Source organism: Salmo salar, chromosome 20, assembly GCF_965601325.2.
Source record: "Salmo salar chromosome 20, fSalSal1, whole genome shotgun sequence".
NCBI classification, from domain to species: Eukaryota; Metazoa; Chordata; class Actinopteri; order Salmoniformes; family Salmonidae; genus Salmo; species Salmo salar.
The window spans coordinates 27006344-27031469 of NC_138310.1; the positions used below are offsets into that span (position 1 = coordinate 27006344).

A 25126-nucleotide genomic window follows, 5' to 3' on the forward strand; every position below is an offset into this window, starting at 1 on the left:
GATCATTGGTAGATAAACAAGGGAGAGCTGGAAAACAGCCACCTCAGGTTGCACTGTGGCTACACTGCATGTGCCCTGAGATGAATTAGAAGAATGTGTTTTGCTAAATATGATCTTGACATTTTCATTTTAGGTCATTGATTTGATTAATAAAGTTATTGATATTTGTTTATATTATTAGACTACATTCTGATTATGTATTAATAACACAGCTACATCAGTAAACATTATCCATCTATAATACTAGTATTAGGGTATTATACAAGTATTTATAATACAATACACAACATTATTATGGTAATTAACTCAGTGATTGTAGACGATAAAGTAGACTCTAGCATTCCTCAGAGGAAACAGCTGTGTAGACGAACTGCTTTTTGGTCTACTTTGAGACAGAACCTTTTTGACAGTTTATCTAATTTAGTGTCAGGACCATACAATTAGGAATTAGAATACTTAACAAACTGAATAGGATCTCTATGGTCAGGACACTGTCAAACAATCCTAATTCTAAATTATAAATGGTCTGACACAGGGAAATATGTGCCCTTTAAATCTGCAGGTACTTGGCTAAATCCTTTATTTGGTCAGCCCTGAGGGAGGCAGTCAGACCCGTAAAGAATGTCCAATGGCAAGGGGAGGGGAAGAGTTTCATGCAGTGATTTATTTCAGTACCCATGGCAACTAAAAGTATGTGAGCGGAGCGGTGTTGGAGCAGAGAAAGGAGCGGAACGTGCCCAATTTGATTGAAGCGTTGATCGAGATTCCCAAAGGCTGGAGTGTCGACCTTCTCGCCCGCTCCAATTTCGCTCCAGTAGGGCTCACTTCACGAGCTCAGGCATGCCCGCCCCAGCATGCATTTGTAGTCTACTTGTGTGCCGCTATAGCCCCTTGCTTTAGCTATTGTCATGGAGTTCGCTAAATATTTTCATAAAGAAATTGCTAAAACACACAGGTGCTAAATCAAGGTGGCTAACAAAGATGAGGACCAAGAGCAAGAGAGGGAGTGCCGTGATGTAGTGTCCAGAACTAAAGAATCATTGTGGAATCTGAAAAGACACATATACCAACGGAATGATGGTGTACTTACTCCGTGCACATGCTAAAATAAATAAACTAGGCGGGTAGATAACTAAGTGTGTCATTGTAGCAAAGTATTTATAAACTAAAAATGTAATCTCTTAGACGTTTCGTTCATTTTTGTTCTACTATCTATACAATAGGCCATAATTGATTTGGCCCAATAGGCCTGGCATATTCCCACGTTCAAGGAGCTTTCCGTTTTGATTGGGTTACTTTGCCTAAAAACCTTCAGGCCTATACATATTATATTTTTAAAATGCATCTCTGCCCAGCCCGGCAAGAGTGGCCAAAAGGGTGTCCCAGTAGCTCTTGTTTCTAAGTGAATTCAAAGGCACTAATAAGTCATTTTTCGTTTAATTTGTATTTAATTATAAGTAAGTCACAGCCTATTATGCGCAATTTATAGACTATAATGATTTAATACAACGAAATGTTGTTTAAATGCTGAACGCTTTATGTCCCCACCAGCCTATTGTGTCGCACTCACAAATGCTTCACAATTTATTTATTTGTAGGCTATATCCTTGAAATAATATAGCCTAAATAATTGTCTCCTGACCTATTTAGAGTGTTTATATGCTGTTTAGTATGACAGATAGGGTACTAGGGGGTAACTAGCCCCCTGGGGTAACTGCCCCTCCCCCCCCCGTAATTCTCATTAAGACCACAAGATGTCACCAATTTTTTTGCCCAACACTTTCCCTGGCTGCTCTTGCTCAACAACAAAATTCCTCTGTGTGATCACAACTTTTGGAGATATTTTTAAATGATTTTGTTGTAAATGAATACATTTTTTTTACATTTTGAAAAAGTTGTAAATATACATTTTACATTTACATTTACGTCATTTAGCAGACGCTCTTATCCAGAGCGACTTACAAATTGGTGCATTCACCTTATTGGCTCGAACGCTGCCCCGGCTTCGGCCGGGAGAGGGAGGGCCAAGATAATTGGGAACGGCCGATCCGGTGTCCTGCCGAAATCAGTCTGATCACAGAAGGCTGTGATGAAACAAAACCTGCGTTCCCTGCATGCTTGGTCAGCTCTAAACCACGAAGGTTTAAATCGAACGAACTCCCGCCGAGAGTGAACATTAAATGGGGATGGCCTGTGCCCAGCGGTTACGTACTACCAGGTCTCAGGTTCGCCTGAGTCGAGACTCTACACGTCACGGTGGGGGCTCTCTCCACGCTCCTCGGAGCATGAAGTGGAATGGCATGCGACTGACCATCAGCTGACACTACCAGGCCTCAGGCTAGCCTGAGCGTGGGACCTCACGCATTGTAGGTGTGCTTGTCCCCCCTACGTTCGGAGACTCAAGGCGGAGAAACCCATAGGCCCCGCGGCGATAGGTCACCGCGGGGCCTATGGGTTTCTCCGTGACGTGTAGAGTCTCGACTCAGGTGAACCTGAGACCTGGTAGTACGTAAGTTGGCATCTCTCCCGCTGTTTTTAGTAGCAGGTGGGGGCTGGATTAGGAGTGAGTAGTGCAGAAGGGGGGGCTCATGAGTTGTGCTCCAATTTTACAGAGTTATGAGTTACTGTTATTAAATGTTATATTCCAACGTTATTTCATGTTATTAGTTATATTCCATTCCAATATCCCTATGAATCTTTATTTAATTAATTAAAAACAACTATTGAAAACCTTTTGCTCCTGAATGTCATTTTAAAGTGCTGGGATTTAAAATCTTGCATTATTCAAATAATATTTAGTGCAATTGTATGGAAAAGGAACAACAAAGAAAGAACAAAGAAAATGAATGTGCAGGTGAGATAAAAAGAGGGACTTTACATCAAATCTCCTCAGTGCGGATATTAATGGTAACATGTGCAACACCATTTCCCGCCATATTTTATTTAAATAATTAAAATAAGACAACTAGGCTTAGCTTAGTATTACTTACTAAAGCATTTCTAAATAAAACAGATTAAATTGATTTTAACACACTTGTGTGAAACCCTACAGTATGCCATAATCTTCTACAGGGTAACTGGCACACCCGTGTGTGTTACCTCGGTACTTCAAAAAAGCCCCTTTTCCAAAAACAACATTTCATGAAATAACAAAAAAAGTGTCAACTGTAGCCATTTATTTCCCTTTATAGTTTACTTGCCTAAGCATGACATTCATCCACATACCATTTCTTTTCCAAGCGTTGCTTTTTTGTGTCAGAAATTAGACATTGTTCTTAGGGGGTGGCTAGTTACCCCGTAGTACCCTAGCCTATTTGAAATTATGTTTGCTTCTTACATTCACTTTTTTCATGTTAATTAAAATAATTTTCATTCAAATCCATATGGTTTGGTTAGAATATTTAAAAACCAATTGGTAGGTCCAGGTAGTCACAAAAATAGATGGGTGTCGGTTACATTTATTATTTTAATGAATGGAGCGAATTTGGAGCAGCAGTTTTTTTCCTGTGAGCGCGGAGCGGTTTTAGTGGAGCAGCAGGAAAAGACATGGAGCGCCGCACCTAACCACTAAACTCTGCACACATGCTCTGATGGCAACATAGGCTTTTGGTTCCAACATTTTAGCGTTGTTGCTGAGGTTTTTCCTATTGCAATGGCAGTCATGCCAGTGTTGGGCACTTAGTGTTGGGCTCTATGTAGTCATAAGATGGTGTTATTGTCGCATGCTGTGGTTGAGAGCGAGATTGGTTCACTGAAACTGTGTTTGTTCTAATTTTAGGAAAGGTCAACCACAGGAGATTGGTGGCACCTTAATTGGGGAAGACGGGCTCGTAGTAACAGCTGGAGCAGAATAGGTGGAATGATCTCAAATACATCAATTACATGGTTTCCATCGGTTTGATGCCATTCCATCTGCTCCGTTCTAGCCATTATTATGAGCCGGCCTCCCCTCAACAGCCTCCACTGAGGTCAACACATTATATTTTCATTACAAGAGCCTTGTTAACTGCAGACACTATTTCAAAAGTACTATGGCCCCATTGGGGATGTAACTGAGCCAGACCCATTCCCATCTACAACAATCAGTGGGGGAATTTCACTAACATTTGAAGTTTTACAGAGGTTTTATGCTGTCAGGAGGTCATACAGTAGGTCCAAAATGGGGGACAGGAACCCTGGGATGTTTCCTAGGTAACTTTGGTGCTGTCAATCACAGCTTCAGAATGAGCCAGCTACCCAAGGAGGATGTTTGTCAGGCACATACAATCATATGAGATTAAAGGCATGATATGACATTAGAAGAGAGGATATGGATAGGGCTATCCATTGTGGGTTTATACACTGAACAAAAATATGAATGCAACATGTAAAGTGTTGGTCCAATGTTTCAAGAGCTGAAATAAAAGATCCCAGAAATTTGTCATTTGCACAAAAATTGTATTTCTCTCAAATTTTGGGCACAAATTTGTTTACATCCCTGTTAGTGAGCATTTCCCCTTTGCCAAGATAATCCATCCACCTGACAGGTGTGGCATATCAAGAAGCTGATTAAACAGCATGATCATTACACAGGTGCACCTTGTGCTGGGGACAATAAAAGGCCACTCTAAAATGTGCAGTTTTGTCACACAACACCATGCCACAGATGTCTCAAGTTTTGATGAAGTGTGCAATTGGCATAATGACTGCAGGAATGTCCACCAGAGCTGTTGCCAGAGAATTGAATGTTAATTTCTCTACCAACATTGTTTTAGAGAATTTAGCAGTACATCCACCAGCCTCACAACCTCAGACCACATGTATGCCGTTGTGTGGGCAAGCGTTTTTCTGATGTCAATATTGTGAACAGAGTGCCCCATGGTGGCGGTGGGGTTATGGTATGGGCAGATATAAGGTATGGACAATGAACATAATTGCATTTTAGCGATGGCAATTTGAATGCACAGAAATACCATAGTGAGATCCTGAGGCCCATTGTGAGGCCCATGCTTTTTTAAGGTATCAGTGACCAACGGATGCATATCTGTATTCCAGCCATGTGAAATCCATATATTAGGGCCTGATGAATTTATTTCAATTGACTGATTTTCATATATAAACCTTAACTGGGTAAAATCTTTGAAATTGTTACATGTTGCATTTATATTTTTGTTCAGTATAGCTCATTAAGAGTGATAATTTCATTAATGGTGATGCAGCTGTTAGGATTCTATTTTATAAAGGTTTATCTTAAACCTGGAGTTTATTTAGTGTCATTTCAGCTCAGCGCTTAATAGCTATTTGTCAGAGGAAATACACAGTGCTTATACATACAGACAGTGAGTAAACCTATTAATGAATGTGACTAGGATACTGCCTCTGGTAGCCTAACTGAGAAACCCTTAGAAACACAAGTAGTGGACCATTGATAAATAATAGGCCACATCAGACATAATAAAACCTAGGAGGACTACTGAAGTAACAATATAACGTTTAAATGTGGAGGGGAGCGCGCCCCTGGAGTCGGTGAAGGGATGCAGGTGTATTGGGCGCCTATAGCTTACGGCCCATGTACACTAGAGGGCGGCACCGCACGATGAAACACTGCTTCCCATTAGGTAGCCTATACAGGCGCCTGTGCGGGTATAGCATAGCTAGGGCACCATGGCACGGATAGGACTGATTGTAATAAATGGTAAATAAGAAGTATTGAGGTACATTTATTCTACTATTAATGTTCATGAAAGATTGGAAAGCCGCGCAAAGATGCACGTTCCACCTCGCCAAATTGCGCGACATTGAGCAACCTTCACAGTTCCATTTCTGTAAATGGCCAGTTCACAAATCTAACCGCTGTGCGGCGGTAAAGCTTCAAGATATATAGTCTACTGTAGGTTGTCTGTTAGCTCACACTATCGGTGTGATCGAGGCGTACCTACTCATCATCAAAACAACGTTGTGTATTCATAGAGTGGACGTTCGCGTACAGAACCGGATGAACGAGTGTACATACTTTGAACGGCATAGGCTACCAAACAGTCCAAGCCACGTCGGTTTAATCGACGCAGCATTTGCATACGCCGTGAAAAGGTTGTTTTATCATTCAGAAGCTAATAAGCGCAACGGGTGAATATGAATGTACGCCTCGTTTGTTTATGAAATGTATCTGCCTTCCGTGAGCGTGAAAGCTCGAAGCACCTCACTTGGCAGCGTAACTGTCCTCCACTCGGACATCGCCAGTGTGGAACGCGCTTGGATGCCGATAGTTATATTTGAAGAACGTCAGGACAGGGAGGTCTGATATGATAAAAGTATCGTAACGGGGAAAGGCTATTTAAACCTCATCCTCTGACAAGCCTTAAACACAATAATAGCCCAGAACTGTTCATCCTCAGGAGAGGTAGGCGCCGAACAAGCATCAGACTATACTCAACTAACCAAGTCTTCATTCGGACGGTCATTTCGTCGTCTGACATCATTTCATCTCTAATCTTTACTGAACAGGTGATGTAGTTATGTAATAACATATTAACTACTGTACTTATTGTAAAGACATGTCGTTGCATGCTGCTGCCAATGTAGGCGACCTGAGCGCAACACTGAATCGAATCCTGATCATAATTTCTGATGATTTTATGTATTTAATCTGGTGTCCTTTGATTGTCACAGAGTTATTACATTGAATAAGCATGATCCCAACAAGCAGTCAAAACAAAAGCTTGCCAACTTGGTGGTGACATGCAATCTGAACAAACCCTGTCAGTGTTCTTGTTTACATTATCAAATCAAATGTATTTATAAAGCCCTTCTTACATCAGCTGATTATCAGTTGGAGTTGTCTTACTCAGAAAAGCAGTGCAATGCACCATGGGTTGTTGGTACAAATCATATTATGCTAATATGAATTGTATGTATTATAGTGCTGCCATTGTATTTACCCATATGCCACTGTATGAAAGCATGGCATCCAACCATACTCGACTTCTCTATCATGTTACATTTTGTTCTGATTGAGTTACAGTTTCAGGAAGGGAAGAGAGAGGTTGGGGTTCAGATACAGGAATATAACCACATGTGGGTAGATGAAAGGTCAGTAAGTAGTTTATAGAGTAATTGTATCATAATGAAAACCTCCTAGGGCATTGTTATGTCGAGTGGAAAAATCATTTGTGCAACTAGACTGGTGTTCCCCCATGCATCAGTGTTTGTACACATTTGTACTAATTAACATGGCGTAACTCTTTTGATTGAAATAGGCACTACACCCATATTCTGGTCATGATTTACAATCATGTTGTCACACACATTCACTGATGAAGACACACAGATGTCCTCTATCTTTACCTCTTTAACACACACACATGCTCTGAGATAAGATCTGAGACTGAGTCACCAAATTAAACCAACCTTTTTTTCTCTCAGAATGGCCTTGAAATAGGAGCAGAATTAGGCCACACAAGCAACTGGCTTCATTCAGTCATTGGATGATTGGATTCCTGAATAAATCCATTTACACATTTACATCTCTTCAGTCAGTCACTTCATTTAAAACATTACAACCAATGGATGTTGTATACACAAGTTAACTTGCCAAGATATCTGTGATATGCTAAAGCACATAAGACTGAAGATATGATCTCGTCTCAGAATGGCTTTTTTTCATTCAATTTGGTCTATTTGGTCATTTTAACTATAACTTGCTGTAGCTTTTAGTTGGACATTTTTCCTCTCTGACTGGTCAGAAAAACACATTGCAAACCCTGGTTATTGTAATTCTATTAGCTTGGCCTATGCCCTCTGGCATGATAAACTGGTGAACTCACAGTACTGACATTTTTCACATTAGATGGATACAAAAATAAGTATTGACAATAGATTGTTGTGGTGTCCTGCAGACATAAGGTTCATTTTGATGCTAAAAAATGGATACATTCACTATATTATGAAGTGGTAATAACACATGTATATGTAATTGATACATGTGTTGTTATAAGAACATCATTTTTTATATTTATCATAACTTCACAAAGGCATCTGCAATTCAAATAATCTAGAGATATATTTGCATTTCTATACCATGAATATGGTTATTGTACTGGATCTTATTGCTCTCAGACGTTTCCACCTCTAGTGTCTCATATCATCAGCCTGTTTGACTCCTTGGCTGGGTCCCTGAAGCTCCTGCCAATAGCTCTCAATCCTACAGGCCTCTCATGGTCTCATTCTGCAGCTCACAGACTGAACAACCCTTAGAAGATAACGACTTCATTTTAAAGTGCAGCTGTACCCCTTCGTTTGCCTAAAGAGGAAGAGTGTGTCCTAATTTCTGTTAAAACAAAACCGAAAGGATCTCCTGAGTGGTACAGTGGTCTAAGGTCTAAGGCCTAAAGGCTGTGCCACTATAGATCCTGGTTCGAGTCCAGGCTCTGTCGCAGCCGGCCGTGACCAGGAGACCCATGGGGTGGCGCACAATTGGCCCAGCGTCGTCTGGGTTAGGGGAGGGTTTGGCTGGCAGGGATGTTCCTGTCCCATCGCACACTAATGACTGCTGTGGCGGGCCGGGTGCAATGCACGCTGACATGGTCGCCAGGTGTACGGTGCTTCCTCCGACACATTGGTGCAGCTGGCTTCCGGGTTATGCGGGCGTTGTGTCAAGAAGCAGTGCAGCTTGTCTGGTCTCTCGACCTTCGCCTCTCTCGAGCGGGTGTTGCAGCGATGGAACATGACTGTAACTACCAATTGGATACCACAAAATTGGGGAGAAAAAGGGGTAGAATAATAAATAATGTTTTTTTGTTTTTTTATAACCCAAAATATTGTACACCCATGCAATTATGCTCCTGTAACCACAGTCCCACCGGTTACATTGTAGGCTGTTGGTCCCACAGTTCAGTCAGTGTCGAGATTATGAAGTCACACCTCTTCGCACTCATCCACTCACACAAACCCAAAAGCATGTTGTGTTGTCGCATCCTCTGGCAAGGCCTTTTGAAGGGATTTCACATTTCTCATTAAAAAGATAGCAGCGGGCAGGATGGAACACTTGGGCATTTAATTGACTTTGCTTTGAGATTGCATAAGCCTTTAAATCGTCCAGATCCATGGGGCCTGTCTAATGTTCCAGTCATCCAAGCACAGCCACCTTGTGTTCTGCCTCTACTGATTCTCCTTAATGACTGGAGCCCTTTTTTTCTATGTTGTTACTCTCTGTACAATTTGTTGGATTCCGTCAGGTTACTGGCTCAGACATGCTGCCTCAGACATGCTGCCTCTGCCGAGAGATAGTCGCCAAATCCTATTACCCAGACGTGAATTGTCCTTCACTGTTAACATCAGAAGGAAAGTCTTCTACTACCCTGTTCAGCCAAAGTATTCCAGCTTCTCAAAGCCACCTGAGGAGGGTTTCTTCCATCGCTGTTATAGAATACCTACTCACTTTGACTTTACAGTCATGTTGAGTAATGTTGGTTCAGGACTGCATGCAGTGGTTCTATAGTAGTTTGCCTAGTTAAGTGAGATCAGTAGGGCCTGCGGTCTTGTGACAAAGGAGGATACACTGTTTCCATGACGAGGTGATCCTTTGTATTTGAGGTTTCTGGAAACCGAAGTTTGGGATGTGGGGGTGGGTTCTTCTGGGTCCCAGTAGCACTATGACCTTAAAGAGGTCTGTCTACAATTTTGGCAGCAGCAGGACATCATTTGTATCCCTATCAGGAGGGACATATGGTCCTGGAGCGCGGCAGAGCAAATCAGCACGCGCTTCAGCTGTAATTTAAACCATTAACATGGAAGATGTGGGCTGAATGTGATCAGTCTTAACCATGCTGCCAGAGTCATTGACTTTAATGAAAATCTGCAGAGACCACCACTGTTCAAGATATCAGCTATATTGTTTTGGTTTATGTTATGATAGGCTACATCAGAACGCGTATAGGAAATATTAAGAATAACCTTGAATAGAATGAAATACAGTATTGAGTTATTTCAATCCTATATCTGCGCAGGGCACCTCTCATGTGAAGCTTTGGTTATGACTGGTATTGTAGGTGCCATTTGTTTTTGCTATTTGTTCTACAGCCGATAGATACTTCTGTTTCTACTTTTTAGAGCTGTATGTATTCTTGTGTGTTGTTTGCTGTAAGGACTGCCTCTCTTTTGCTCCTGCTGTCCCTCTTGCTCTTGCTCTCTCAGGGGGGTGCATGTAAACATCATGACAGATTTGCTATTATCAAATCATTCCTCTATTTCTCGCTGTAGAACGTGTTTGCAATGAGAAGTGGTTGCTGTCCGTCAGTGTAGTCTGTCTATTCAGGCCCATGTGTAGGTCTCAATGAAGACATGTTGCTACAGTAGATAGGTAACGCTGTCCTGCTCATAACATAGTGTGCACTTTCCTTTCCCTTACACTTGCAGTTGTTAGTCAGTCAGTGTGTTTCCTTTTTCCTAAATAATGATCTTAATTTAATATTTTCCTGCTTTTTGTATTGCTCACTATCAGTCCTACCACCTCCTCTATCCTCCCTTTCTAGTTATCCAGTAATTCTGTCCAGACCTCATCCCCCCCATCACTCCATTGGCTGCAGATACTGTAGTTATCTCTCGCTGTATGTGACAGCGGCCATCAGGACTGTGACACGTTGACGTCACAGATAGCGAGTGTGAGGGGGTTGGCTGAGAGGCACAATACAGCTCACGTTAGCCAAGTGCACAGCACCAGTGTCACCTCAGAGTGTAGAGAGAGAGAGAGAGGCAGAGAGTGAGCGTAGCCATAATTGTAGGTGTAGAATTAGATAGACGGGCAGAGTTAAATAGAGTGAATAGGAAATTACAGGGAAGAGGCAAAATATAGGAGAATAAATGAGAGAGGAACAGTGTGTGTGAGATGGAGACGAACAATGGCGGGAAAGGCTAAGGAGACGATGGAGAGTTAAAGGAGATAAGGAGTGGAAGTGAAGGGGATTATGTCATGGAGAATGAGAAGACCAGAGAGAGACAATGTGTACAAATGGGAAAGGAACAAACATGATATAGGCTACTGTGTATGGTTGAGAGACATAGGATGATATCGTCTAGCCTGCCTGACTCTCATCCCCAGTCAGCGCTGCTCGTTTTGTACCCACCCTCTCCCACGTGCGCCGTATCACCAGCCTCCCTCCTCCTCATTCCTCCACAAAAACACCATACATGGACTATAGACATGTGTCCAGGGACCAGGCTATTGGTCCACATAAACACCACCATGTTACCATGAATGTACAGCTCAGGGGGACATGTCACGTGAATTGGATTGACCTTCAAGGAGCTGTAGCTCTCATATCTGCTCTCTGCGAAGAGGTCACGACTCAGCTCCAGAATGTCATTGTGATTATTGTGAGAGCAGATGAGAATGTTTGTATGTTTTTGGTTTAAGAGACTTGTAAATATTAGTGGATGATAAAGATCTAGCCGCTTTGTTTTCACACCATCCCTCCTTGTTTTCCTGTCTTGTTTCTGATCATTTTCCTGCTGTTAAGATCTGGACTTATCTTACTGTTACACTGCACTGCCATTTGCTCTGTGATATAGGTACGGTATGGTGTCTATACTTTAAGATAGGTGAGAGGGTCAGAGGGTGAGTGAATGTTGTGTTGGATGGATGCCCAATGGTCTTGGCAGTCAAGAGGTGCCCTCCTTGTTTCTCCTCAGCCAGTCTGAGAGATGGCGTCTCTCCTCCAGCCAGGCATCTCTCCTCATGTCTCTGTCTCCTGACCCCTGTGGTTGAGTGATGGGAATGGGAAGGGGGCCCAGACTGGCCCTGAGTCATGTCTCCCAGCCCCATGGACACTCACAGGCCAAAGGCTGCATCATACTACACGTTAGAGGTCTTCATGATTCCAAAAACTTGGACCTGTTCTGAAAAGGATTTGTGGCTTTCCCACACGACCCGATATGCATAATATATCTTTTTCAAACGGACACCCGTTCCGAATGGACCTGAGGACAACGGACCCGAGGACCCGTTTAGATAGAAAGATAGAAAGAAACCACAGACTGGGCACTGCCAGTGCCATCAATAAACAAGTGATATTGGTCCTTAAAAACTGCCTATAACAAATGACAAAAAATGATTTGTTGTTTCAATGTGTAGCATATTCAAATGTTTATAGCCTGGTGTTTTATTGTTTTTTACTTTTCTAAAGTAATAATTCAGATTTGAGCGCTAAATGCATCAGGGCACTGCATGCAGATAGGCCTATAGGCCTAGGCGTTTCCACTCTATAGTATATTTATATATTTTATGAATATAATGCTTAGGCCTAGCCTTAGAGACCGAGAGAAATATAGACATATGCCGGCGCCATGTTCCTATTATATAGATAGGCGTACAGAAGGAGGCTAATTCGTTAATTTTCTATCTGAATGTTTTTAATAAAGATAAGCATTATATTGTTAGATTAAAGGAGTAGCTCTGGTAGACCTGAAACATTCTTCCTCACCTCAAGTTCAATTGTCAGAGAGAGTTGGAGTGCCAGTACGCACTGCCTTCACAGGCCTGCAGTAGTGAAACCTAATAATAGCTACACCACACCCAACCTTCCCAAAAGTTTCTTAACTTTATTAGAGTAATACCAAAAGTCAGTCAAGTCAGTATTTATAGGGAAAATACGAACAGGTTATTATATGGCGACATTCAATTACATGTTGTATCTCGCCCTGGTTTTTCCTACTGCGAGTAGCTCTACCTACTGTAGGCCTACCTGTAATTCTATTATATTGCGGCAAACATAACTTTATAGTTGGAACTTGACCAAAGAAAATGGCTCAACAGAATAAAACAAAACACATATTTGAACTGAACTGGTTTAAACCTTCACGAAAGTTTTGAACAGGCTTATATTGCAGCAATTGCCAACGAAGGCGAGTTCTTACCATAGGCCTACCCAACAAATGACAGCAATTGACTAATTATATTTATTTTACAACAGGCCTACTTTTAACCTATCTTAAACTAAATACAGAGCATAAAATTAAAAAGACTGTTCAAACTTAATTTAGCCAAGAAAATCTCTCAACAAAATGAAACAAAACACTTTTAGCATATTTAAAGAACTGGTTTAGATTCCTAAATATGTCTAAAATAATAACAATGATACACAATAATAATAATAATGATAAAACAAATTATAATAAATACAAAAATAAATAAAAGTTTGAAAATTGCATCAATCCTGAATAGCGAGTTGCACACAGTCCATTTTGCCGCGCCAACGTTCTTCTCGTATTTGTCCACCCACAGAGGACATTCCCCTTGTCAGCTTTTTTTCACTATACACTTTCTTCACTAACTTTTGTTTTACTTCAATGAAAAAGGCCTCCATCTTCGCAATCAACAGTAGCCTAGGCCAAGCCTCCTTTCACTCCCTCTCTCTCGCCCTCCTCAGCAGCAGGCGCACGTGAGGTGAGTGGCCGGAACCAGTTTCAGGTGTGCATAAGCTATACGTTTTATTGAGTTGCAATTGGCTGACACAGATAACAAACTTGCATAGTTGTCATTACCTCACACATTAAATGAACAGGTCCAACCGGGTCTAGTCGGTAAATCAATTTTGATTGCACATATCCAAGACCCGTGGCAATTATATCAGACCCGATCCAGATCCGAGACAAAAGTAAGAATTTAGGACTCAGATCTCAGAATTTTGGGTCTGGTGGACCTGTGAAGACCTCTACTACAAGTGCCCTCTAGGGTTCTCTTTCTCTCTGTTGTCATTACCATTCTTTCAGGTTGCATTGCTGCAGACCCTGCAGCGGTTTCCGTCGCTTGTGTCTAGCAGGTGTTCTGAGCTGATATGAACTTACTCTGCGTCTCCGTGGTTACCGGAGGAATGGCAGGCGAGGTGGCTCCTGAACTAAGAGAGCTGCTGAGATAAGCAGCACACCGGCATGTTCTCCTCGCTCTATTTCTGAGTTGGTCCAAGAGCTGTGAGAGGTGTAAACTGTTGTCCCCTCCTTTTCTCTCTCTCTCTCTCTCTCTCTCTCTCTCTCTCTCTCTCTCTCTCCTGTCTCTACCTCCTCTTATTCCCCTCAGTGCTTTTCTTTCTCTAAACACTTTCACCCCCTCTCTCTCTCTCTCTCTTGCTCTCTTCTCTCTCTTGCTCTTTCTCTCCTCCGGGACGACTTAATTACCTGTTTCAGATGCTGTCAGTCGCACACCTGAGTGCAAACAGCCAGAAACTCAGGGCTGGCATTATGCTGCCAGAGCACCCTCGGAATAGGGGGAATGTGAACTGCTGAATCACATCAACGGATGAGTCAATGAGAGCACATAATAAATACCCCTCCCCTCCCCACCATCACCAGACATGTAGAACTTTGGTCTTCCATTGCTAAACATCTAGACTGTCTATACTGCCTGGGACACTCTGAAGGAATATGGTGATCACGACTTTCTCCTGCTATTGTTTTTCAGTGAGTTTGTGGGAGATGGATCCAGTTAACCAGAACCAAAGCCAACCACAGCCTGAGAACCCATCTGGACTAGCAGAGGTTTTAACCCCCACTCCAGCAGTAGTTCCAGGCACAGAAGCCCCAGCCTCCGACCCTTCTGCCTCTGCTCCTGCTCCTCAACTGTCAGTCCCAGTGCGGCCTCGACGGCCTCAGAGGACCCCCAGAATAGAGGGCTCTGTGGACATCTGTGATCCCAAACCTGACCCTCCAGAGGCCAACCAGGACCGATCCACCACTCATGATGCTCCAGCTGGGGCCAGCCATCCCAAGCCCCTGCAGCCTGAAGCAGCCAAGCCCCATGGGGGGCATGGAGGGGCCACTGAAACCACTCTGAATGTTGGCCCTAAAGTCCCAGGCCACCCCCCAGGGGCCAGGAGCCCTATCTCAATGAGGGCAGCCTCAGTTCCCCAGCCACCATCCTCCAGGTCTATACCTCCCCATCTCAACCCTCATGCCCAGAGGGCCTTCTCTGTGGTGGGCACCGCGGACACACAGTCTCAGGTGGTGGAAGACTTCAGGTGAGCTCCTGGCTCTGTGCGTTTTCTATCAGATCCAGCTTTCACTACAGCATAATAGTTGTTTTGAACATGAACAGGAAACACTTTTTAAGAGCATGCTTCAGACCTTCAGTGCTGTGGTGGTGACACAGTAATTTGTCAATATATGGCCCAAGCACCATAGTACAGGTTGCAGTGGCATGTGACCAACTAAACTTTTACTGGGAAGTCATTTCCTTTTATCACAGTGGCAGGAAACTGTTCAACCACATCTACCAGAGTACAGCCGGAGGAAAATGGTTTGTGACTACTTCTAAAGGTCTTTTTCTCTCTTAACTCAAGCTCAACTCAAGACAATGTGTCTTTACCACTGAAACTCCTAAATGAAGAAGCTGTAACAGTCAGCAGTTTCAGATATTCCCACTTCCCACTCGCTGTTATTTTCTATGCTCACAACACAAAGCCAGTGTCCCCGAGGCTTTGTCAGAGCTCTCTGATAACCTCTCTAATTTATGACGCTAATTAAGCTAATGGAGAGAGTGCATACTCAGAGAATCAATGGAAGTGTATCAGATAAAGATGTATCATCCGTGCCCTCCCATGTCCTGACAAATTCTTTGTAATTAAATGGTCTGCAGATCATTAAGAATCTGTTGCCTAATTATTTTGTTACGGGTTGAACCAAGCTTCTATTAATTGTATACTGTATGTGATTGTGAGATTCTGGGTTCCTTCTCTCTGATAGGGTGCACCTAATCACATGGAATGTGGGCGGTGCCATGCCGCCAGATGACATCACTGCTCTGCTGGGGTTGCACATTGGAGATGGAAACACAGACATGTATATAATTGGGTGAGCTTTTCCCTGGTGGCAGTCTCGCCAACCATCTCCTCATCGCCAAGTATTCCAGAAGACCTCTCTTGTCCCTTATATCCATCCGCCTTCCATAGACAGTCCCCTGGGTTGAGTGGTTGGCTTTACTGTTAAACAATATTGATTCATCTATTTAGCTGTCTTTATATTTCCCCCTACATATGTGTTATTGTCCATCCATTTCCTTGTTACAGTTCTTTCCCACTCTCTCTCTCTCTCTCTTCCTCCTCCCCTCTCTTTTGACTGTGTGTTACTGCTGCTCTCTCAGGCTACAGGAAGTCAACTCAATGATCAACAAAAGGCTGAAAGACGTTCTCTTCACAGACCAATGGAGCGACGCCTGCATGGAGAGACTCAGCCCCTTCGGATATATACTGGTCAGTAAAGGGTTGACACTGACACAGAGACACACACAAAAAGAGAAATAATGCAGAGCAAACAAATAGAGCTCATGTTATGTACATTTGTGAAAACTGCTGTTCTCTCTGATCATATCTCCCAGTCCATGTGATGTGTATAATATGAGGGCATAGTGGAGCGGATGGGCTCATTACTCTCTCTGTCTCTCTCTCTCTCTGTCTCTCTCTCTCTCTGTCTCTCTCGCTCCCTCTCTCTCTGTCTCTCGCTCTGTCTCTCTCGCTCCCTCTCCCTCTCTCTCACCGTCTCTCTCTCTCTGTCTCTCTCTCTCTGTCTCTCTCTGTCTCTGTCTCTCTCTCTGTCTCTCTCTCTCTCTCTCTCTGTCTCTCTCTCTCCCTCTGTCTCTCTCTCAGCTCTGTGACTTGCTGCAGCACTATTGGTTAGAGAACATTTTCATCCATTTCCAATGTACTTATTTTGTTGAAATAGGCTAGTCTAGCTTAGGGGTGGTTTTGGATTATTGTTTCTTTGCTTGGGTCCCGCTCAGCCCCTTTTCTCACACCCCCCTTACCGTGTGTTTAAACAATAAACCTTTAGTGTTTGATGGTAGATTTCAGTTGTCTATGGTTTTTGTTCTCACTGTTACTTTTCACTATTATAATTTGCATGATTTATGTTACGGGTCTCAGTTCCATCTCCCCTAGACTGCAGGGCCAAAGGGATTCGTAACAGTGTGTGTGTGTGTATGTGTTTGAGAGAGAAAGACAGAGGGGGTCCTGCCACAGCTGGTGCAGTGTGGTTGGTTGGTATTTCTTGGCCTGTCAGTGTCTAACACATTATTCCGCCCTGTTGGAGAGGTAGGTAGAGAGGATGAATCAGCTGCAGAGAGACAACAGAAAGCTAGACGAGAGGATGTCTCCCAGGGTGCTGGTTTATTTCTGGACTGTAAGGCTCCCTCTGTGTTGATGGCTCTGTGAGACTGATTCTGTCCCCTGGCCTTCATCTCATGCCTTGCTTGACTCCAAAACACTCTTATAATGTTGCACATGAGAGCTTTTTATGTGCACATGTGTTCACGTGCATGCATGGGTATTTGTTAGGATTGTATGTCTGAGTGGTTGTTAGTATCTGTACTCTGTGTTACTGCTGAACTTCAACCATAAATAGTATTACTGTAGTAGTCTGTCTAGTCATGGAATGTTGCACAGACATAAGGTCTCCAAGAATTACCTGTAACCCAACACCCCCTCTTTTCTCTCCCTAAGGTCACTGTCAGTAATATCCCCCTCCCTTCTTATCGCTCTCCTCCGCTCTCACAGCCCACTGTCAGACTTGGCTGGCGATTAGACCTATCAGAAGAGAGCTTGCCAAACCATCCACCCTACAGACAAATACGCCAGTCAAGTCTTCTCTAATCAGCACCCTCTATTGAAGCTATTGTAGGCTGGTCCCAGATCTGTTTGTGCTCTTGCCAACCCCATTGCTGTCATTTTGTTTGGCATGACAATTTTATAAGAAGTTGGCAAGAGAGCAGAAGCAGACCCAGGCTACCTCTATTGCTATTTTGGTGGCCATATCAACCAATCCAAATGTCGTTTTTTTTAGAGACGAATCACAGGAAACAATGTAATGTAGTTGAAGTAAAGAAAAAGCTTGTGAAAGATGAAGGGCACATTAATATTCCCACGCTCTTCAGACCTGTGGCCCAGCATTACACTATGCTGTGTAATACCTTTTTTGCACTATTGGTTAGAGCCTGTAAGTAAGCATTTCACTATAAGGGCTACACCTGTTGTATTCGGCGCAGGTGACAAATAAACTTTGATTTGATTTGCTGGATATGCGCTTGACTTCCTCTGCAAAACTACTGGCTAACAGCTCATCTCAGGCCTAAGTCAGGCACGTACACACACACACACACTCATATGCCTAATGTATTTTGTATTATCAACCCAAAATGTGGTTTGGCAGCCCTCAGCAGCATTCCCAAATGTTCCCTGAAGTTAATCAGAGATGTCTTTCAACCCCACACACACTGACACATACACGCATCTACACTTATTCACACAATCATTTACACACAATCACACATACAGAACACAGGCATTCACTATGTCCTTACACAGAAACATACACACACATGAATACATGAACCTAGTCCAGTTTATGGTTCAATAGAGCCCATTACGCAACCAAGCCCTGCAAATAGCCAGTGAGTATGCAAGCGAGAGGGGCCTTCTCTCTCGTGAAGATGTGTGCCTCTAATGCCTTGAGGGCATCACAGGTCCCAGCGATGCGAGGTCATGCTTCTTATGGATGTGGATGTGGATGGAGTGTATTTACTGGGGAAGGGAGTAGCATGACTTTAATCTCTGGTCTGGAGTGAGGAAATGTTTACAGCATTTCCCCCTTTATTAGTAGATAGAAATATCACAAACTTTATTACCTGGTATCTAGACCAATAAAATACAAGTGAAATACATTTGCAGGCTGGGTAGGCTCAATATGATTACCGTGAGTACAGGCCTACTGTGGTGTATGCTGTATCATGTATTCCACAGTGCATGGGTTTACTGTTTAGACAGAGAGGGTAGGGGAGGCTATGCCCTCCTTTAGGTTCGCTGCTTCATGCAAAACAGTGGGAGAGCTGGACCACTGAATCCTGATGAGAGAGAGACATCACTGGTACACAGTAGAGAGACAGACATACATACAGTTATATCCAGTCGTTCAGTTAGCAGGCTTCAGGCAGACAGCCCAGAGAGGATGCGTATATAAACTTCCCAATATAAAATAGAGGTGTTCATTTGCCTAGAGATTACAGTAATCATTATCCCACTGAATGGTGGACTACAAGAACATGGGTGAATACAAGCAACTCATGTCCACTTATCAGTAGGCTTTATAGGCAATCAGCTTGTCTATAAAGGCTAATGTATTTCTAACTGTCAAATTTAGCAGGAGACAATTTACCTCCCCCATCACCTTACATTGTGACTCATTATCTCACAACTTCTCTCCTTCTCTCCCATTTCTGTCTCCCTCCCTCCATTTTCTTCCCCTCTCTCTCGCTCTGTCTCAGGTGACGTCCCAGCGGATGCAGGGGGTGTTGCTGCTGGTCTTTGCTAAGTACTACCACCTCCCCTTCCTCCGAGGGGTGCAGACAGAGACCACCCGCACCGGCCTGGGGGGCTACTGGGTAAGACACCTGCCTTCTGAGACTACATTCTACAGAGAACCACACAAAACTGTCCACAATGACTAGTGATGGGGAAGAAATCGCTTGTTACATATCGCAATCGAATTTTTGGACGATATTATATCGATATTTGACTAATTGTATCATGCTCTCGTCTCTCTGCAGCAGACATATAGTGAGCTCACATATAGTGAGCGATAGGTTTTGAACATCAAATCGCAATAAAATCACAGTATCGAATCGCAATACATATAGAATCGTGATAATCGCACTACATATCGTATCGGCACCTAAGTATCGTGATAATATCGTATTGTGAGGTCCCTGGTAATTCCCAGTCCTAACACTGACTTGTCCTAATGACCAACTGACGGAGAATCAGACCGACCACATTAATGAAGACAGCCCCAACACTCTAGGCTAAGATATAGAACTGGGAATGTCAGCGCTATTGAACTGAAGTGCACAATCAGAACTGACCCACTCTTAAAGCTAGAATCTTTAATTGCATTTTACATTTGTCATTTAGGAGACACTCTTATCCAGTGCATACCTTTTTTAATTTTCTTTCACTGAAACAATAACAAAGCAGTGGAAGTCTGGAAGTCTGTGCTGCCTCCATACCTCTGATGTCCAGAAGGTGGTGCTTTAGTATTCTCAAAGAGAGAATACCTTTACGTTCACAGCATTAAAGGTAGACTCAGCTATATAACATAGATGCAGAAAGTAAACAGGTTAATTTCCGCAACAACTAAGAGCGTTGATGCGCGAGGCTCATCTTCTCCTCTGTTTTGGTGCCCTGGCTTCCACACCGTGAACAGTGTGTGACTGTGTGAAAGTGAAGTCTTGCATCTCGCTCATCTCAACATCTGCGGTGCTGCTTGTGGCAACTAATTTAGCTGAGTCTACCTTTAAAGGGATACTTCAGGATTTTAGCCATAAAACCCTTTATCTACTTCCCCAGAGTCAGATGAACTCATGGATACCATTTGTATGTATATGCATCCAGTATGAAGGAAGTTGGAGGTAGTTTCGTGTGCCAATGCTAACTAGCATTGCGCTAGATACCATAGGCTTCCAGTCATTGCGCTAATGCTAGTTAGCAACTTCCTTCAAACTGCAGGCAGAGACATAAATATGGTATCCACAAGTTCATCTGACTCTGGGGGAAGTAGATAAAGGGCTTATTTGTCACAATCCCAAAGTATCCCTTTAAACACTCCCCAGATAATTTCTTTAGATATGTAAATTAGATCTGAACTTAAAATAATGTGTTTCCTATGATGTACCCTTTAAGGGTAATGAAAGCCGATGCAGTTGATCAAAGTTTGCAGAGGGCGTCTGTCTGCCTGTTTTGCTGTAGTAATTCACTGTGAAGTCTTTCTATTGTCCTCTCTGTATGAACTCAGATAAGCATCAGCACATTCTGCAGTTCTCCCTCTGCTGTGTCATCTCTTGTATTTTAGTAGGTCAGAGCTTTAGAGGCAGAGCAGCAGGAGGAAGCACACTCCGTCCTGCCTTCATTCACATAGAGCACTGCACGTTAAATATTGATCATGTCATTCACTGGTCATTCATGTATCCGCAAACTTCCTGCCCTCAGATAGGTTTCCGCACTGGGGGCGTGTCTCATAGGCTAGGTTACTATTCGTACCATTTGTTCTTTCGGTTTGCAAATTGAATGTTTTATTAAATCATACTGATCTTGCCATTCTGCTCCTGTCCCCAATCTTCAACCTTATTCTGTTCCTCTCTTTTTTTCTCACTCTACCCCTTCCTTTATTCTCTCACTCCCTCTCCTTTCTTCGGTCCTGTTGTAGGGTAATAAAGGGGGTGTGAGTGCCCGCATGTCTGTGTTTGGTCACACCATCTGTTTCCTGAACTGCCACCTGCCGGCCCACATGGAGAACTCTGAGCAGCGCATGGAGGACTTTGAGAGCATCCTGCAGCAGCAGCAGTTTGAAGGCCAGGCTGCCACAGGGGTGCTGGACCACGAGTTAGTCTCTATACATATGAACACTGGACCACGAGTTAGTCTCTATACATATGAACACTGGACCACGAGTTAGTCTCTATACATATGAACACTGAACCACGAGTTAGTCTCTATACATATGAACACTGGACCACGAGTTAGTCTCTATACATATGAACACTGGACCATGAGTTAGTCTCTATACATATGAACACTGGACCATGAGTTAGTCTCTATACATATGAACACTGGACCACGAGTTAATCACTATACATATGAACACAACACCCATTTAAGTTTACACCCAGGCACTTGCACAAATAAACAACGGTGTAGCTTTTTTTATTTTAATTTTGGACCTGCTAAAGGTCCCGAAATTTCTGCGCATGTGTGAGCTTCTCTATGTAGATTTTTTACATAGCTGCTGCTCACTGTGCTAGCGCTTCCCCTCCTTCCTCCCTGCGGCGATGATCTGACATCTTTATCTAGTGTAGCCTGGTCTAAAACCTTTCACATGTTGTACAATAGACATTACCGACGTGTTGTACAATAGACATTACCGACGTGTTGTACAACAGACATTACCCTGGTGTTGTACAACAGACATTACCCTGGTGTTGTACAACAGACATTACCCTGGTGTTGTACAACAGACATTACCATCGTGTTGTACAACAGACATTACCATCGTGTTGTACAACAGACATTACCGACGTGTTGTACAATAGATATTACCGACGTGTTGTACAACAGACATTACCCTGGTGTTGTACAACAGACATTACCGTTGTGTTGTACAATATACATTACCGACGTGTTGTACAATAGACATTACCAACATGTTGTACAATAGACATTACCGACATGTTGTACAATAGACATTTCCATCGTGTTGTACAGTCGTGGCCAAAAGTTTTGAGAATGACACAAATATTAATTTTCAAAGTCTACTGCCTCAGTTTGTATGATGGCAATTTGTATATACTCCAGAATGTTATGAAGAGTGATCAGATGAATTGCAAAGTCCCTCTTTGCCATGCAAATTAACTGAATCCCCAAAAAACATTTCCAATGCATTTCAGCGCTGCCACAAAAGGACCAGCTGACATCATGTCAGTGATTCTCTCGTTAACACAGGTGTGAGTGTTGACGAGGACAAGGCTGGAGATCACTCTGTCATGCTGATTGAGTTTGAATAACAGACTGGAAGCTTCAAAAGGAGAGTGGTGCTTGGAATCATTGTTCTTCCTCTGTCAACAATGGTTACCTGCAAGGAAACACATGCCGTCATCATTACTTTGCACAAAAAGGGCTTCACAGGCAAGGATATTGCTGCCAATAAGACTGCACCTAAATCAACCATTTATCGGATCATCAAGAACTTCAAGGAGAGCGGTTCAATTGTTGTGAAGAAGGCTTCAGGGCGCCCAAGAAAGTCCTGCAAGCGCCAGGACTGTCTCCTAAAGTTGATTTGGCTGCGGGATCAGGGCACCACCAGTACAGAGCTTGCTCAGGAATGGCAGCAGGCAGGTGTGAGTGCATCTGCACGCACAGTGAGGCGCAGACTTTTGGAGGATGGCCTGGTGTCAAGAAGGGCAGCAAAGAAGCCACTTCTCTCCAGGAAAAACATCAGGGACAGACTGATATTCTGCAAAAGGTACAGGGATTGGACTGCTGAGGACTGGGGTAAAGTCATTGTCTCTGATGAATCCCCTTTCCGATTGTTTGGGGCATCCAGAAAAAAGCTTGTCCGGAGAAGACAAGGTGAGCGCTACAATCAGTCCTGTGTCATGCCAACAGTAAAGCATCCTGAGACCGTTCATGTGTGGGGTTGCTTCTCAGCCAAGGGAGTGGGCTCACTCACAATGTTGCCTAAGAACACAGCCATGAATAAAGAATGGTACCAACACATCCTCCGACAGCAACTTCTCCCAACCATCCAGGAACAGTTTGGTGACGAACAATGCCTTTTCCAGCATGATGGAGCACCTTGCCATAAGGCAAAAGTGATAACTAAGTGGCTCGGGGAACAAAACATCGATATTTTGGGTCCATGGCCAGGAAACTCCCCAGACCTTAATCCCATTGAGAACTTGTGATCAAGAGGCGGGTGGACAAACAAAAACCAAGCATTGATTATGCAAGAATGGGCTGCCATCAGTCAGGATGTGGCCCAGAAGTTAATTGACAGCATGCCAGGGTGGATTGCAGAGGTCTTGAAAAAGAAGGGTCAACACTGCAAATATTGACTCTCTGCATCAACTTCATGTAATTGTCAATAAAAGCCTTTGACACTGCTGAAATGCTTGTAATTATACTTCAGTATTCCATAGTAACATCTGACAAAAATATCTAAAGACACTGAAGCAGCAAACTTTGTGGAAATTAATATTTGTGTCATTCTCAAAACCTTAGGCCACAACTGTACAACAGACATTACCATTGTGTTGTACAATAGACATTACAGTTGTATTGTACAATATACATTACCGACGTGTTGTACAATAGACATTACCAACGTGTTGTACAATATACATTACCGTCGTATTGTACAATATACATTACTGACGTGTTGTACAATAGACATTACCAACGTGTTGTACAATAGACATTACCGACATGTTGTACAATAGACATTACCGTCGTATTGTACAATAGACATTACCGACGTGTTGTACAATAGACATTACCGTCGTATTGTACAATAGACATTACCGACGTGTTGTACAATAGACATTACCGACGTGTTGTACAATAGACATTACCGTCGTGTTGTACAATAGACATTACCGTCGTGTTGTACAATAGACATTACCAACGTGTTGTACAATAGACATTACCAACGTGTTGTACAATAGACATTACCGACGTGTTGTACAATAGACATTACCGACATGTTGTACAATATACATTACCGACGTGTTGTACAATAGACATTACCGACGTGTTGTACAATATACATTACAGTCGTATTGGACAATATACATTACAGTCGTATTGGACAATATACATTACCGTCGTATTGTACAATATACATTACCGACGTGTTGTACAATAGACATTACCAACGTGTTGTACAATAGACATTACCGACATGTTGTACAATAGACATTACCGACATGTTGTACAATAGACATTACCGACGTGTTGTACAATAGACATTACCGACATGTTGTACAATAGACATTACCAACGTGTAGTACAATAGACATTACCAAACTTCTTTGTCTGTTGTAACAGTAGGCTATTGCTAACATAAGCACAACACAAACAGACAGTCTAAATAGCGATTGCATTTAATTTTTTAATCATCATTGCAAACATTGTCTAAGCAGGAATAAACAAACACATAAGAAAGCATACTTGCAGCAGTCCACCCTCCCTTGTATCCAGTAAAGATATAGAGGGTGTACAGTAGTTACGGTTACACTAAAAGTACCTCATTTAGCCATCAATATTCCTAACCAAAGCAAATATTTTGTGTAATTTGAGGACATACCTTATAATTAAAGGCATCTTTACACTTCCGCTCTGCCCTCAGTCCACTCCATACTATTCTCCTCCTCCACAGTGTGGTGTTCTGGTTTGGAGATCTGAATTTCCGCATTGATGAACTGGAAATTCCGGCGGTGAAAGCAGCCATTGATAACAACAAACTCACCATGCTGTGGGAGAAAGACCAGGTGAGATGCATGTTCAAGATGAAGGCCCACTATTAAACGGAGAGTGTAATGTAGAGGATGCCACTATAAGGCATT

General features: G+C 42.9%; 1 protein-coding gene across 3 annotated transcripts in view; it reads left to right on the forward strand.

The window, feature by feature from the left end:
* The window catches only part of LOC106580349 (phosphatidylinositol 4,5-bisphosphate 5-phosphatase A), a 34670-nt gene that overhangs the window by 2969 nt on the left and 6575 nt on the right, over window positions 1-25126 (forward strand). Inside the window, exons 1-7 of one of the 3 annotated variants that reach the window (XM_014161288.3) lie at window positions 5887-6483; window positions 14429-14984; window positions 15709-15816; window positions 16106-16214; window positions 19277-19393; window positions 21214-21389; window positions 24940-25051. In XM_014161288.3, the coding sequence (XP_014016763.1) occupies window positions 14443-14984; window positions 15709-15816; window positions 16106-16214; window positions 19277-19393; window positions 21214-21389; window positions 24940-25051 (1164 nt within the window). In that variant the 5' untranslated portion in view covers window positions 5887-6483; window positions 14429-14442. Of the gene's footprint in view, window positions 1-5885; window positions 6484-14428; window positions 14985-15708; window positions 15817-16105; window positions 16215-19276; window positions 19394-21213; window positions 21390-24939; window positions 25052-25126 lie in introns of those variants that run through there. The other 2 variants (XM_014161291.3, XM_014161292.3) reach the window with 2 other exon arrangements.